General features: G+C 40.3%; 1 protein-coding gene across 1 annotated transcript in view; it reads left to right on the top strand.

Annotated features, from left to right (window-relative positions):
- Positions 1–18,107, top strand: part of LOC139469858 (ras association domain-containing protein 2-like) — a 118,543-nt gene that overhangs the window by 22,213 nt on the left and 78,223 nt on the right. The window contains exon 2 of the mRNA XM_071252168.1: positions 6,761–6,855. Coding sequence (XP_071108269.1) covers positions 6,761–6,855 — 95 coding nt within the window. The remainder of the gene's footprint in view (positions 1–6,760; positions 6,856–18,107) is intronic.

Here is an 18,107-nt window from a genome sequence, read left to right as displayed (position 1 = left end):
AATAAAACTTCCCAGATTGGAATTAAAAATCTGTCCAAGTTCATAATGATTTAGGAAGAAATATTGTTATGGATTTTTAGAGACCAATAACATGATAAAGAGGAAAAGGCTCTCTGGCCTAGTTTTTAATTAATATATAAATAAAATGTTAAAGTACCTCTGAATTTTAGAAAATAAGAACTTAAAAATAGTCCCAATATTGAAGAAAATAATGATTAATTTCCACTTTGTTTGGAATCCTGGATAAATCCCTTATTCTGTAAAAACATGCAGACACCGATGTAATTTTCGGTGTCGGTGTCACTTTCATTCATCATTGTCACTTTGAGACTTGTCGCAGGATAAAATGTAGATCCGGTGGGCACTATGGCTGCTCAACATGACCCACAGTTGATGGGCGTCCATGCTTAGCATGCCTAGGGGGATAAATTTCCATATGTAAAAGGTTAAAGTAACATAGCAATCAAGATTGATAAAATTACATGGAAAGAAAATTGTTCAGGAAATTGTTATAGATTTTTCGATATGCAAAAGATTGAACATGAAATAATGCTTTAAAGGAGCAAGATCAGTTTTGCCTGCATTTTCTATAGTCTATGTTTAATTAATATGTTTTTGGTTTTATGAAAAGCCCACCCATCCTAATTCATTGATACACGCTACTAGTCATGACACATTTGGTGTGTGAACAAAATTCAGTAAAGTGTTACTGTGTTCCCGATCAAGAGAATCCTGTTTCTAGACTGGTTTCTGGATGTATATGCACTGCATCACCTTTTTGGCGTGGAGAGACAGATTCTTGTTGCCGTCTTTCCTAATAAATCTTTTTTCAACAAAATCAGTTTTGTAATTTTCCTTCTTGCTTAAACAGTGCAGGATTGTAAATGTGAAACATTTTGTGATCTGTTTTGTGATGTAAAAGTGACTAAAAAAGGAAACTAAAATTACCCTTTATTCTTGTTTGGCCTTTGATAGGTTACTGTGGTGATCAGAAATAGGTTTATGTTGAAGATAATTGTTCCAGTTAACACATGAGATGGAAAAAGAAACATGCAATACTGTCGTCAGTTTTTGAGGCAGCAACATGCCACCAAAGCTATGCATTAAAGGTCAGATCCAAAGTTGCATTACCACCTGGAGATGCCAGACTTGTTAACTTAGAAGACGACACGTGTGCTATCTTGGGACAGTGGTACGCTATAAAGGAAGTACCTACATCCCTTGTCTATCAGCTGTACTTACAAGGATGTGCTTTGAGGTGCAGAGGAGGAAATACTTGTACCAAATTTCAGTCCTGTTTTTTCAGGTTCAGTCACACAAGGATGTGCTGGGTGTTTTTTGGATATGACAGTCCCCAACCCCTTCTGATATGTGATGGTCTCAGTCTGTAGGAGAAATGGTGGAGTTTTGCTTCTGGTAGTTCAGTTATTAAACAATAACAACAACAACAATGAATTTGTAATGTGCCAAAACAAGCATGTTCACAACAGTATTTTGTTATGACTTAGGCAGCAGATCAGTGTGCACTCCAATTTCATTCTCAACTCCTTAGGGAGTATACAACCCTGGTATTTAACCCCAAGGCCTACAGATGATTAATTTAAAAATCTGAAAATAAGTATTTACATTGTAACTAAATCAGTACCATCAGTTTTCTGAATAGATTAATGATTAAAGCAATAAAGATGAAGTTAGCATTAATGTAAATATGGATTGATGTGGATCATGTATGTCAATTGTCAAATGAAGGAAGAGAAAGTGAAATATGAATGTAGTTTTGTGTTCAATATCTGATGAGCAAGCTTGGATTAAATATTAATGTTGGACTCAGCTAGAGGTTCGCGATGTCCACTGGGATGGACACTCGTAAGAAACAGTCATGAGACTGTACCTATAATAAATCCTGATGGTATAGTAGAATTTAGGATGGGTAACACACACACACACACACACACACACACACACACACACACACACACACACACACACACACACACACACACACACACACACACACACACACACACACACACACACACCACTCTCTCTCACACACACACACACACACACACACACACACACACACACACACACACACACCACTCTCTCTCTCTCTCTCTCACACACACACACACACACACACACACACACACACACACACACACACAGGGACATAGAAAGTCAGATGCACACACACACTCACACAGACAGACAGACAGACAGACAGACATTCAGATGCACGCACACACACTCACACTCAGAGACACAGACAAAAAAGCAGATGCCAATGAAAATGCACATGCACGCACACAGACATACACAGGCATGCACAGACACACACAAAGACACACTTTTCTCACAAGACTTAAAAGTGACACACTTATTTAAGTTCACGCTAAACATAATATTGAGCTTCAAAAATGTACTTTTGTGTCAACCCACCCCAGCTAATAATTGGTCAACTACAACCTGTAAACCATTAAATAAGCAAGACATGACATTACTTTTCAGTCTCTTAGAAAATATGCTCATAAAAACGAACCCATTCATTATCTGATAACCACTTGCTGTTATTTTGGGGCTGCAACGTACGTTCTGTTGCTCTAAGTGCTCTTTAGAGTGATATTTTAGTGTGAAAGATTCACACTGCTGCTCGTTTTGCTCTGGTAAATATCAGCCATAAGAACGGTTGCCGTGAGTCCTGCTACAATGCCATGTCAGACAGCACCTTGCAACAGCCGTGTTCTACAGGACCTGTCTGCTTGCTGCCATGCATGGAGAGATAATGTCACAATCAATTGTAACACTTAGAGATTGGCGTGTCTCGTGTGTTTGTTTCTCAAGGAGACTGAGGTTACCATTGATTACTGACAGGCTTATGGGGAGGGAGAGTTCAGTGTGGGACAATGCATTGCTTGTTGTCCAGAGAGGGAGAGCTCATTGTGAGAGGTTTGCAGGATTATGACATTACCTGGCAGGGAGTATGTGTTAGGGCTGGGACGAATCCAAATTTACTACCCGGGTACCCACCCCACTATTACCCGACCCTACCCGGGTACCCACTGTTGGTCTCAGGAGATGTCTCAAAATGTCTGATTGGGAACATTTTTAGCATAGGCCTGGCAAAACGTATTTAGATACATGTTTTGAACAATCTGGTCATTCATACACTGAAGTTGAATTAAGCTATATCTTTATTCAACCATATGAAAAAATCAGAAGGAATGCATGCATAGTCAGAAAGAAATGCGAACATTAGCGACTTGTAGTGTAACCATAGAGTTCAAGATAATTTTTGTCATTAAACAATATATCCAAGACTAACCACGGGTCGGGGTAGTCCTGTGGGTACCCGGGTCCTACTCAGTACCCACCCGACCCGGGTACCCGAGTTACCCATCCCAGCCCTAGTATGTGTGGGTGTAAAGAGAAGCAATTGCTATGGACTCAGTGTGTGCTTGATTTGAAACCAAGTTTTATCGTAGTCAGAAATAGGAAACTATTTAATAAAGAGAAAAAAAAAAGTAATTCTTAAACAACTGAACCTTGATATAAACTTTTGATCTTTTAGATGTTTTTCTTAATTCAAAATGATGCAAATTAATGTTGTGGCAATTTCTTTTAGTATATGTATGACATTTTTAGTGAATGAACAAATTCAAATTAATATGATGGACTTAAAGTAAGTAAGTCAGATGATTTGTTCTTTCAAATTTGTGGGGGCCGAGGGGATTTGTCATTTTCTGATAATGCATGCATCGTGTAGTAACTGTCATTGCTCATGGCACAAGGTTCAAGGCCTCTTGAGGTGTTAGGTTGACTGATGAGTACATGTTGTCCAGTATTTGCTTAACATTATTTCATCATGGCCCAGATCCACAAGTAATCATAGGGCTATGACTGCCGAAACTCCCACACTTTAGCATGCACTTATGATGGTCATATCCATGAGATTGCTATGGCCAACAGAGATCAGGAAACATACTCCATTGGCATATTGGTTTCATGACTATTGATACTATCAATCCTGTCATTACGTGGTAGTCTCCCTAGTCTCCGTAGACTCCCTAGTCTCCCTAGACTCCCTTGTTTCTGTAGAATCCCTTGGCTCCATAGATTCCATAGAATCCCTAGGCTCCGTAGACACCTTTGGCTCCATAGACTCCCTAGTCTCCTTAGTTTCCGTAGACTCTGTAGAATCCCTAGGCTCCGTAGACTCTGTAGACTCCCTAGTCTCCCTAGTCTTCCTAGACTCCCTAGACTCCCTAGTTTCCATAGAATCCCTAGGCTCTGTAGATTCCATAGAATCTCTAGGCTCTGAAGACTCCCTTGGCTCCGTAGACTCCCTAGTTTCTGTAGAGTCCCTTGGCTCCATAGATTCCATAGAATCCCTGGGCTCCGTAGACTCCCTTGGCTTCGTAGGCTCCATAGGCTCCGTAGACTCCATAGACTCCCTAGTCTCCCCTGTCCCCATAGACTAGTTTCCGTAGAATAACTAAGCTCTGTAGATTCCATAGACTCTGTAGTCTCTTTAGACCCCTAGTCTCCCTAGACTCCCTAGGTGAGTTCTTCTCCAGTCGAGAATAGCCTAGGCCAGTTCATCTCCGGGTAAGAAATAGTCTAGGCCAGTTCAGGGGAAGAACTGGCTAGGAGGATGTTTCAGCCAGATACGCCAGGTTAGAATTGATCCCCAGCAATCTGTGCTTGTGGTAAGAGGCGACTTGATAATCAGGTGGTCAGATTCAGTGACATCGTACCCAGAAGAGGCTACTCGCTGACTTGGTTGATGCATGTCATCGATCCAAAATTGCGTGGATGGATACTCATGATGTCAATCACTGGATTGTCTGGTCCAGGCTCGATTATTTACAGACCGCCGTCATATAGCTAGAATATTGCTGAGTGAAGCGTTAAACAAACAAACAAACAAACAAACAAACAAACAAGAGGCTACATTGGTCAAAATATACATCCCAGGATTCCCTGTCCCAGATTTCATATTCATAGACAGCCATCACATCGCTGGAATATTGTTGATTGAGGCACTAAACAACACACAAACACAACCATAAGTAGTAAGTCAAACAGTCTCAAGTGTGATCTGATCTGCTGTCCGTCCAGTCAACCATGAGGGTTTTTGTGAAAGAGGAATGTGACCTTTCAGGCTTTGAACTATTTTGGGCAAATCATGTTGTGCTTTCTATCAAGTATGCATCATTCAGGCTGGTGATGTAACAAGTCACAAGGCCTTCCTTTCTGCTTTCAGTCAAAACCCAATTCACTTCACAGGCTGTTGGTTAAATTTACAGCAACTGTGTCTGAACAAGTTACATGCATTATGCAATGGGACAATTATTTCCATTTTGGTGGCATGTTTTTATAGTTGTTTGTTGGAGATAGCTCTATGTACACTACTCAAGAGAAGTTAAGGAACACCTGATTTAGTCATGTGACTATAGTTCATCTGTGGTAGTCATATGAAAAAATGGGGTGTTCTTTTTGAATTCTTTTGAATTGTATACACCACCAGTAAAGTGACACTGTTAGGGTTAAGGTCATTGTCAGTTTTTAATTTTCATATTTATCATTTGGAAAAATATGATATATTTGTTGCTGTAGCTATTGTTACCTATAGTTTTGAGAAGCATTGCAGCTAACATGAGTTCTAGACAAGCCATCTGCGTTAAACATTGTTAAAAAGATGATTAAATACCAAAAACACCTATATACCGACCCATTTATGTTAAGTCCATGTTACGTGAAACACATGTATTTGGGGAAGGGTGGCTTGTAATTTGTTTTGTTTGATAGGCATGACAAAGTATGGACAATTTATGCATAATATACATAACTTTACAGTAAGTAAAGAAGTTGTTATCCATAAATTGTCTCTACTTTGTCTTATTATTTGTGTTTGGTAATTAGGAGTATGAACTAGACAGACATTAAAACAGCAACTGAAAGTACATGTACCCATTCTCATATGACTGACGTATGCTATGGCAGCCTTATCTCGTAGGACATTGTGAAACTGATATTCAGAAGGAAGAGGGTATGTTTGAGGAATGTGATCAAGTTAGTGAAGAAAATAAACTTTAAATGTCATCACCTTCAGTTACTCCCCCAGAGCACTTTGATGGTTATAATCACCTTCACAAAGGCCAAAGATTCTGTGTGAAAAGTCTGGCCAGGGATATAGTTTAAGATGTTACTCCCACCTGAGGCAAGCCAAGTTCAACTACCCCCATACTCTTACACCCATAGGACATAGGTGCCATCAACTTCTTCATTCTTTGTCAGGCTGTTTAAGTTCTTGCTGATGAAGCAGATCCTTTTATTTTGTTGTGTGGAAGGGATGTATGAGGATCAGGTCATCGTCCAACACATGTTTGTGTTTCAACAAGAGGCCATGTTTGTGGGTTTCAGCAAGAGGCCGTGTTTTCTAGCAGCATGTTTGTGTTTCAGCAAGAGGCCATATTATCTAGCAGCATACTGAGAGTATGTGTGTGTGTTCAGCAAGAGGCCATGTTTTCTAGCAGAATTTTTGTGTGTTTTAGCAAGAGGCCATGTTTTCCAGCTGCATGTTTGTGTGTTTCAGCAAGAGGCCATGTTTTCCAGCTGCATGTTTGTGTGTTTTAGCAAGAGGCCATGTTTTCTAGCAGAATGTTTGTGTTTCAGCAAGAGGCCATCTTTTCCAGCAGCATGTTTGTGTGTTTCAGCAAGAGGCCATGTTTTCTAGCAACTTGTTTGTGTGTTTCAGCGGAGCGCAAGACGTCTCTGGGGCGAGACTGGCACCCCAACTGTTTGAGGTGTAAGGAGTGTGGGAAGGTGCTCACTCCAGGACAACATGCAGAGGTAGGTACAACATACACGCCCCACAAGATGGGGGACCACGGACCTGTCTACATCATCACGGAAATATTACTGAAGTCATGTAAAAACTCCACTCTGCTTTAACTAACAAACATTAAAAGTCTTTATCTGAATTGTATATGCAGTGAAACCCACAGAACTGTACACATTGAGAAAATGCTGATTTAGCTATAGTTCAAGGCAAGACGAGTGTTGAGATAAACCAGGATTCTGCTTGGACTATTACATATTCTTAAACCAAATGTTGAGCAAAATGAGTTTCAGCTGACGAAGTTTCACTGTATTCCTCCTGGTTAGTTTGAGGCAGTTTTAATTTAATTTTTTACAATATGGGGAAAGACAACATTAATTTAAGTTGGAAAATGTATTGTCAAAAGAATTATTCTGAACATTCTGAACATTCTGGTACCCGGCCCCCTGTTACCTGACCCTACCCGGGTACCCGACCCCCTGTTACCTGACCCTACCTGGGTACCCGGCCCCCTGTTACCTGACCCTACCCGGGTATCCGGCCCCCTGTTACCTGACCCTACCTGGGTACCCGGCCCCCTGTTACCTGACCCTACCCGGGTATCCGGCCCCCTGTTACCTGACCCTACCTGGGTACCCGGCCCCCTGTTACCTGACCCTACCCGGGTACCCGGCCCCCTGTTACCTGACCCTACCCGGGTACCTGGCCCCCTGTTACCTGACCCTACCCGGGTACCCGGCCCCCTGTTACCTGACCCTACCCGGGTACCCGGCCCCCTGTTACATGACCCTACCCGGGTACCCACTGCAGGCCTCAAGAGTTGGGAACACAATGTCTGATTGGGAAGTGTTTTACCGCAGCCCTGGCCAAAACTATTCAGATACATGTATCAAACGATCAGATCATGCGTACACGGAAGCGACCGAAGCGTTATCTTAACTCAAACATATGCAAGTCAAAAGGAATATGTGTGTTGTTAGAAAAGAAATGCAAACATAAGTGACTTGTAGTCTAACCACTGAGCTACAATGAGTTTTTATCATTAAACAATATATCACGTGACTAACCACGGGTCCGGGTAGTCCTATGGGTACCCGTGTCCTACTCAGGACCCACCCGACCCGAGTACCCAATTTACCCGTCCCAGCCCTAGGACAGATGTCCAACAAATGTAGACCGCCTCCATGGTTTATTGGTAGAGCGTCCACCCAGAGAGTGGAAGGTCCGGGGTTCAATCCCCGTCCTCGTCATCCAAAAGATGTAAAAAGATGGTACTTGTTGTTACCCTGCTTGGCGATTGGCATTAAGGGGTTAAAACAAGGACTGGTCAACTCGGAGTTAGTATGTTGTGTCTGAGTTAAGTATATATGTTAAACTGTGGCATGATATATCAGTAGGCTAGCACTATAATATTGACATTAATCCGGACTAGTACAAGCAGCCACACACACTTATTAGCAGACGCGTCGCTATATAGGTGCAATAATCTTGCAATAAACCCCATTGCACCTCATAACTCCAGGAAATGTAGGTTATATCATCTGTGTATTCATCTACCAGTACTACATCAGCTCTGAATGATAAACTACTCAACATTTTTTTAGGACCAAATTAGTCAGCTTTATGCAGGGATGTGAAATCTCCGCGGAAACGCAGAAAATCACGTTTTTTAAAACAGTAGTCTTCGGGAAAATTCATCTTCCGTGTAAAAATATAATCAGAGATTTAAAAAAAACACTCCGAAAAATGTTATCGAAAACCGGACAACCGCCGCAGATTCTCCTGTTTTCTGTCAGAGCTTTCAGCAGCATCATAGGTTTGCTCGATTTTTAAAAAGTACTGATTTAACTTCGAAATTTTACTGCATCCGCCATCTTTGTTTATTTGAGTTATTGACTTTTACCATTGATTTATTACATTTCTGGGTGTAAATGTTTCCAAACTGCCGGAAATTGCTTAAAATGCAATCAGATGTATAACAAAATTTCATGGGGGGGTCATGCCCCAAGACCCCCCTAGACGTTTTCTCTTTTTCCGGGAAAACCTTCTCACATCCATGTTTATGGCAATGGTATGATCCTTACCAAAGAAATGTTGAGTGGTATATGTTAAAACATGTCTGTATGATCATGGAAATGCAAATTTTGCAAATTAAAAGCAAAACACATACTGTGTATTAACAAACGGCTTTCCAGACAAGGAGCGTTACACTGTACAATTTCATTTAGTCCAATGAGAAATTGACAGGCAGGGTTTGCAGGAATAGACTGAATCAATGCACTTCAGACCTGTTATCTTAAACAGCAGGCTGCTGCATGGTCAATGAGCCAAAAATAAAAGCCATGTCGTATCTAGACTCAGCATGATTCCCCCCCCTGTTGGGCTTGTGTACAAAAGGGTTAGTGTTAGGGAGGTATTGGTGGTACGTATCACTTACACAATCAGTGCACAGGCCAACAGGAAAATGTTTTGGTTTGTTAAGATGACAATCAAGAAGAATTAGGTTTCATCATCTTGGTGGTGTTGTGGGGTGACTTATGCTTACGCAAAGGTTCCTGATTCCTGCAGTGAGGTTGGTTGGTGATTAGGCCATGACAAGTTGGTTAGTAGGTTTTCATCCATGTCTCACCTATACTTGCCTGATTGATGGCGTTTTGTGACTTTCACTGCCAAGAATGTGGCTTGACCCAGAATTATATCTTCTGTCTGTCTGTTGTCAGAGCAGTAAAGGTCCCTCAGATCGACAATAAGGGTCCCCTCAGACAATAAGGGTTCCCTCAGACAATAAGGGTCCCCTCAGACAATAAGGGTTCCCTCAGACTATACAGGTCATTTAAGACAGTAGAAGTCACCTCAGACAAAACAGGTCACATCAGACGGTAGTGTCACCTCACACAAAACAGGTCACATCAGACGGTAGGGTCACCTCAGATGTAATGGATCGTCTAAAAAATTACAGGTCATCTCTTAAGACAGTGTGTCATCTCAAATAAGGCTCCCCTAAGACAATAAGGGTCCCCTCAGACAATAAGGGTCCCTCAGACAATAAGGGTCACCTTAGACAATAAGGGTCCCCTCAGACAATAAGGGTTCCCTCAGATGGACAATAAGGGTCCCCTCAGACAATAAGGGTCTCCTCAGATGGACAATAAGAGTCCCCTCAGACAATAAGGGTTCCCTCAGACAATAAGGGTTCCCTCAGACAATAAGGGTTCCCTCAGACAATAAGAGTCCCCTCAGAAAATAAGGCTCCCCTCAGAAAATAAGGCTCCCCTCAGACAATAAGGCTCCCCTCAGACAATAAGGCGTCCCTCAGAAAATAAGGCTCCCCTCAGACAATAAGGCTCCCCTCAGAAAATAAGGGTCCCCTCAAACAATAAGGCTCGCCTCAGACAATAGGGCTCCCCTCAGACAATAAGGGTCCCCTCAGATGGACAATAAGGGTCCCCTCAGACAATAAGGCTCCCCTCAGACAATAGGGCTCCCCTCAGACAATAAGGCTCCCGTCAGATGGACAATAAGGGTCCCTTCAGACAATAAGGGTTGCCTCAGATGGACAATAAAGGTCCCCTCAGATGGACAATAAGGGTCCCCTCAGACAATGAGGGTCCCCTCAGACAATAATGGTCCCCTTTGACACGTGGATCATGCCAGGCTATTTGTCTGAGATGTCACTAACTGTCTGAGGTATATTATCTTCATACTGAATGCCAGTGACTTGCCTGTCTAGTCTTTAAGAGACTCAAGTGTTTGCACAATAATTACCCAGGCCTTTCTCCCTTTCATTTTGTTAGCAGATAGATATGTCATGGCTCTGATGAAATTAACCAAGTTGTGGTCAGTTTGGTTCAGCAAGTTGTTTTTCAGTTCATATTTCTGACTCCAATAGGAAAATTATGTTGTTCCATGAATTTTTTACCGTAACAATTTGCAGACGCATCATGTATATCCGATTCTTCTCATGGGGCAATTTCTTCCTCATCAATGGAAAAGTAGCATCTTCTCTTTTGAATGCAGAGTGGTACCAGGAAGATGACTTCATCAATCTGAGATCCGATTCCACTTTTGCATGCTGTAAGCGCTCTCCGATACTCTGCACGAGTTAGGGCAATTGGCACCGCTGACCAATTCCAAGGCACATGGAATGCCCAAAATAGTTCTGCCCTTCAAGAAGATTGAGTAAATAGATTTGACTAGATCTTCTGTATGGAACAAGATGGCGACAGCCAACAGAAATGTCATTTTCATTAATGGTTACTCCTTTTGTAAGATTTCTGATAATGGATTGGAATATTTTCATTATCACCTTGGGTTGGGTGTAGATGTGAGTAGAAGTTGGAGCTGTCTATTATTGATGAAATTAGAATCAAGGAACGTCTGTGATATTGATTATTGATGACTTTGAATTCAGTTAATTGTTTCTTAGCAACTGAAATATTATGAAAAATGATTTTGAATATACAGGTTTTTTCAATCCATTGCCTAAATGGTGTTCTGTAATTCCCTCTGTCTGTCATAGTTGGAGTTAATTTGAAGATGCAGATCATGGGTTTGCTTGTGCATATGTTTATGAACAGTCTGAAGCAGCTATGAATTTATTGGGGAACTATCACATAGTTGTATTTTTGTGTTTGAATATTCTCCCATTTGCATGTCTTTGTGGCAGAGATTTACAGAATTTCTGCCAGGTTTTGTTTTGGTTAAACCTAACACAACAATTTTCTCATGAATTCTCTCTCAAAACATGCAATGTATTCTAGGATTTTATTCTGTGTCATCACATACTCATATAGGGGCAGTGGGGTAGCCTAGTGGTTAAAGCGTTTGCTCCTCATGACGAACACCCGAGTTCAATTCCCATATGTGTGAAACCATTTTTGGTGTCTCCTAAGTTGCAAAAAAGCATGCTCACTCACTCACTCACTCACTCACTCACTCACTCACTCACTCACTCACTCACTCACTCACTCACTCACTCACTCACTCAAGTATAACCAAGTAACTTTTATTTTTCTGTGAGTGAGTGAATATTGATTAATGCCCCAGTCAACAATGTCCTTGCCATATCAAGGAAGCCTGTCAGCTATGTGTACCATTGAAACCACTGACCGAAACGGTACGATGACACATGATCAGCCTAGGCAGACGTACCTGAATGTCAGATTCCCATTGTAGCCTACTCCTGTGACAAGCATGAGGTACTAGGGACCTATTCTGACCCAGAATACACAGAGGGAGATTGTTCTATGATCCCGGTACATTGTTGCCATCCTGCAAATGATTTTGGATTATTAGTATTTGCAAATGCTTGGTGTGCAAACACTAATGCATCACGCAAGGTCTCGCTTCAATTGAAAGAAATTCCAAAGGTGAAATATTAAGCAATAAATAAAACATCCTTCCTGTTTATACTGACATTTCAATATTCTTTTCCTAACAACCAATCATTATTTTTCAACTTTATAGATTTTCCTCGTAGAAATACTCCTTTTCAGCTATCAGATTCTTTAGGTGAAGCATCCATAAGGACAAAACATGTAGTATTGGAGTGTCCATCTCAAATTACACATAGCATTCCACAGCTGTGTCCAAACAGAAGACAGCTCTTCTCACTATGAATTTCAAATTTGGAAAAGTTGAGGTCCTTTGAAAGGAAAAGCACCATATCCCCCAACATTGTTATCACAAACTCGTGGCCATTAAGACCAGAATCAATGGACAGGGTGTGTGGACATAATCTGGTTAAAGTGACAATTGCCAGGAGATTAAACACTCATTCAATAAATTGTTGCTCAAACATTAACCCTCCATGGGTTTCAGACTGAATTGATGAGGATTTGAGCTTTAGATTTAGTGGATGGAAACTTTTTCAGTAGGGTGAAGAATTGGGAGTTTTCAGTGCTGAAAATAATTCTTCTAGAGGAATAATAAAACATGGTCCCATGATGAAGCACAAGTGTTAGTGCTGTCACATTCAACTTCTGGACCAGCTATCAAATGCGTGTCATGTGCGTGGGCCAGTAACCCAGCTCCATGGGTTAATAGGAGGTGTCCCACTGTGTCCGGCTCCTGACTCATCCCATCACTTCACACCAATAAGGGTGAGACAGTCATCACAGTGTCTCCCTGACGACACCAGATGCATCCTGGGAGATGTGTACACGTGTTTGTGTGACATGGAGAGAGGAGACATGCACGCATCTCTTTCAACCACCTCAGACTTATCCCAGTCTGTGATTTAGGAAACACTTGCGGAATCGGAAAGAATAGGTCCCTTGTTGTGAAAGAATCAGTCACTCAGTCACTCACTGACATCTTGGTGACACCCAGGGGCATTCTGGGAAGAACTGTTCCGAGTATGCCATGTTTGTGGTAATAATCGGTCAATGGGGATTATTTCACTCAGCCACTCTTTCCCATCTTGGCAACACCTGGAGGGGTTCTGTGGAAGAATAGGTCCCTGTACCCCATGCTTGTGAGAACCTTTCAGTGAGGATACATGTACCTAGTTCCTCCATAGTTACTGTTGTGTTTTGTTGATCCAGTGGTTAATGCATTCACATATCTTGCACAAGACTCATTTGGCCAGAGTTATAACTTAAATATGATACTGTCTATTTGTTTCTTCTTGTTACACATTTGTTACATTGTTATCTAATGCTAAAACCCCGAACCCACCTGCTTGTTCTTCTGTAACAACTTCTTAAAATTGTCTGAGCGGTCGGGTAGCCTAGTGGTTAAAGCGTTCGCTCGTCACGCCAAAGATGCGGGATGGATTCCCGACATGGGTACAATGTGTGAAGCCCATTTCTGGTGTCCCCCGCCATGATAGTGCTGGTATATTGCTAAAAGCGGCGTAAAACCATACTCACTCACTCACTTAAAATTGTATATTTTTATATTAGTCCTCATTATTGTTCTTAATGAGATGATCTCTTCTAGAAAGTGGTTAAAAGTAAAATATGTTATATTTGGGATTCCTCTGCTTGAGTAAAGTACAGATTCTTGTACGTTTTGGATGGAGTCCCACTTATTAGTGCTTATTATGTGATTTAGACTACCAGTTGTCGGCTTTCCTTTTTTGTGGAAACCTTGGTTGCTCAATGGGTTTGGCCGCTGACTTTGTTAGCTGGCAATTAGGTGCCTTAATCTGAGAATGTGGGTTCGAATCCCAGATGGGAATCCACCTAAAGAAGTATTGAATTTGTACTTGACTAAGAAAGTGTAATCCCAGAAAGAAGTTTTCTTTCTGTCTTCCTCCTCCTGTATTGACTTGCCCATCACCAACATGATTATAGTGATTTACATGCATGAAGGCACTTCATTTGTATCCTTCATCCTCTCCCCCTCTCAACTCTACCTTCTCCACTCCCCCTTCAGGGATCTTGACTTACAATATCTGACCTCTAAACTTAAGAAAGGAAAAAAATTCAAGTAATGCCTAAAAACTTCTTACCTTAAACAAATTAAATTTAAATCCACTGTTTTGTGATTGATATTGTAGTTTTAATATTGCTTCATGTTCCTCGTCTAGAATTACAATTATTGATTGGGATGGGTTTTTCTTAATTCTTGGAAAATATTTTTTTTCGTTTTGAAGAAAATATTTGATTCATATTTATTCACTCTTTGATCAACATGCTTTCAAAAGTCTCATCAGGCCATTTGTCCACTCATATGATCACTCAGACATTCATACTGGTAATGGCACTGTGACAAATTATGTGTTTGAAACCTGAATACAAAATGTATTCTGATGGGGTGATTTATGGTGGAGCATAGAAATATCTTTCCAGCATCATCTGTCACGTAGGGAGTCCATTATACCAGATACAGCCAGGAAATTGTCTCCTGCAAGCAGCCTCAAGATTCTACAAGTGGCACCAGTTTGGACCATTTTTTTTCGGGGATCATCTCAAAAGTTCCTTTGTATATTCAAATTTAGACTGTTTAAGTCAACCCTGTATATACTAGGTTCCAAGCGAAATCTCAGACAGACTTGAAAATGTATTTAATTTGACTGCTCCTTAAAAAGGGCTTAACAGTAGATAAATTATATGAACAATTTGATTCAATTAACTTTTTTCTCTAATAATTTGTGATCACATCATGTAGCATAGGGTAGGTTTGCAACTTGATTGATAAATTACTGGGGTATATTGAAACACTGGGGTGTTTAGCTAAGTAGTGATATGGATGTTTCAATAGAGCCAATCTGACAATGAAATTAAGTAAGTATGTCATGATGGATCTGTTTTAAAACACATTAGGTTCTTAAGTTTAGCTTTCAAAAGTGTATCTCTTTCCCTGAAAAGGCCATAATAATGTAAAAGCCATAAAAAAGGCCTCAAATTTGGTAGTTAAAAAATGACACAAGGATGATTGTTTTTACAATTACCCAATTTGATCTGAGAAATGTTGAAATATGAAAATGGCTTTATAGTTTATGAGATGGTCCCTCGTTAATGACAGTCAACAATTCGGGTGGTGCTGGATGAGTCTTCCCTTGTGGCAGATCCCGTCACTCTTTGATGTGATGCGGTCAGCACTGTCCTTGCATCCTTAGCTGTCCAAGTCTTTGTGATGTGTAACCACTGTTATGAAATCTGAATATGTTGGACAACTGTGGCAGAGCTTGGTTCCAGAGTGCTAAAAATATTGCAGCATTGAGATGCTGAAAATAGCTTATGAAGTATTAATTGGGAATGGTTCCAACATAGTATTAACCCTGTAGGGATTTGGAGAAAATTAAATCCCTTGTACACCATGTTTTTCTTAAGATCTGATTAAATTGAGAATTGAATGGTTAATGTATGTGACATTGTTAGCTCATGGTGTCAGCCTCTATTTTACCTGACTCTTAGACCCGTAAAGATCCGGGGTAGAATAGTCTTCACCAACCAATAATTGCTGTAAAAGGTGACTATGCTTGTCATAAGAGGCGACTAACGGGATCGGGTGGTCAGGATCGCTGACTTGGTTGAAGCATGTCATCAATCCCAATTGTTGTGGATCGATGCTCATGATATCAGTCAGTGGATTGTCTGGTCCTGACTTTATTATTTACAGACCGCTGTCGTATAGCTGGAATATTCCTGAGTGCGGCGTAAAACAACAAACAAACAAAAACAAAACCTGACTCTATTAAATACATAGGCTTGTGTATTGCTGCAGTGTTAATTAAACAACTTTCATTCACTCCCTTGATAGTTATTGTAGTTTTGTGTTTACAGCCACTGTGGCCTCAAGCATTTAGACCGAACACTTCACATTCATGACAATTAATGTCTTTTAAGGCCTTCATTTTTATTTGTTGCCTTACAGAGTTTTAAATAATTAAATTATAATAAATTTAGTTTCATTTTGCGAATAAATAAGTTTGGTAGGGTATAGAAATCATAAAATTTCAAATTTCTTTTTTTTATTTCTCATTTCTGTGTAATGTTACACGAGTGTTATGAAAACTACAGCATTTACATGAGCATATAGCCACACACTGCTTGAAGTACCAGTGAAGGGGAATAGTATTCATTATGGCCAGTATGCAAAATAAATGCCTGCAGAGTAGCCTGTGGTTATTTTTTTTACTTTCTGGTTGGTGAAAATGGAATATAGGTAGCTTGACTCGCTAGCTTAGTTTTCCATCTACTGAACTGTAATATACAGTCAAGTCCCATTAATCTGACATGGTTGGTTGCATATGATTACGTTGAATTAACAAGTATGTCGGATAAATAAAAATTAAATAGTATCGATGTTCGTGATAAAAAATGGGACAACTACACGATAAATAAAGATGCAAACACGTAACAAAAAAATTGAAAAATGAAATAATCATATTGTTATATAACATTGTTAGCGGAATATGTTTTTTAATCATGTAACCTCTAAAACAACTTTTACAGAATGTATGACTTATTCAAAATAAAAAGCATAGTCTGGAATGGAAGTCGCCAGTTTGAAACTGGTACAGCAAAGATAAAGAAAGCTGCTTTCTTAGTGGCTAACTAGCTTCCTGTTAGTCATTTCAATGGTTGGTCATAGTTCGTGAAAGGTTGTTCTGACGTGACCTGTGATGGAACTTGTATCTGATTTTAATGAGACTGAGGTAATCTAAGATGGCCACAGAGTAAGCTGATCACTGTGTTGGATTAACAAGACTTATTAGTGAGTGATTTCGATAATTCGTTGCAAATTAGGTGTGTTGGAGTCAGAGTGCGAGACTGTCGGATTAACGGGTCTAAATAGCACTGATTTAATCGGTTATCATCATTAGTGTCAGATTAACGAGTGTCGGATTAACGAGACTTGACTGTGAACCTTCCTATGCCATCACAAACAGAAAATGTTCACTTAAAAAATACAACCAATTTCTACAAACAATAATAGTTCTTTTATTCAGCTGTCACAACTAACTCTTGTTTGAAATGTGACAAAAACCTGTTTGATACTGACTCAGAAATAATTTCCCCCTCTCTGCTTCAAGATTTCATCTTGTATTTGGTCGTGTAAAAGAACCAGCCAGTTAAATCTGAAATTGGCTAGTAAAACAAATCTAGATAGCCCAGCTGGCATTGGGGAAGGATACAAACCTGTACAGCTAAATATGTCATCTTTGGCTATTGTGCCCACATGGGCCATATATTTAGGAAAATAAAAATGTCTTCTGTTTTAATTGAAACCTATTAGTTGCTCCAAGTACTGTATTCGACGTAATAAGCACCCAGGGCGCTCTCAAAATTAGAAATAGGTGGCTCTTATTGGAATATTATTATGAAAAAAATAGAGTTGAAAGTTGTAAATTTCGTGGTTTATGCTGACAACCTGAAATGTTTATATACGACATATAAATTTTTCCAGGATGTAATTGCCCATAATTAAGGGTGCATATAACAAATGAGTGCATATTATACATGAATAAATAAGTCTTGTGTACATTGATTGGAGGGGTGCTAATTGAGATTTTCACTAGCCAATATATTAACAAATATCGCCATGGGTGCTCATTAGAGCGGGGCGCTTATTACGTTGAATACGGTATATATAATGTTAGTGGAATAAATGAAAGTATAATGTTATAAACATGAGGTTGTTTACTGTACACAAGTCTTGGCAGTCGTGTTTGTGTTGCCACACACATTCAGCTGGGTGCTCTCAGCACGTGCTGATCAACTCTCTCTCAGGTAATCAATATTGACCGCTAGCTGAGGATCCAGGACACTTGAGGCCATCCCTTGACCTGAGCACACCACCAGCTGTGCAG

The sequence above is a fragment of the Haliotis cracherodii genome, unplaced genomic scaffold (assembly GCF_022045235.1).
Source record: "Haliotis cracherodii isolate W230 unplaced genomic scaffold, xgHalCrac1.p SCAF_2, whole genome shotgun sequence".
NCBI classification, from domain to species: domain Eukaryota; kingdom Metazoa; phylum Mollusca; class Gastropoda; order Lepetellida; family Haliotidae; genus Haliotis; species Haliotis cracherodii.
Note: the sequence above shows the minus strand (reverse complement) of the source record. Positions and strands in the feature narration are given on the sequence as shown.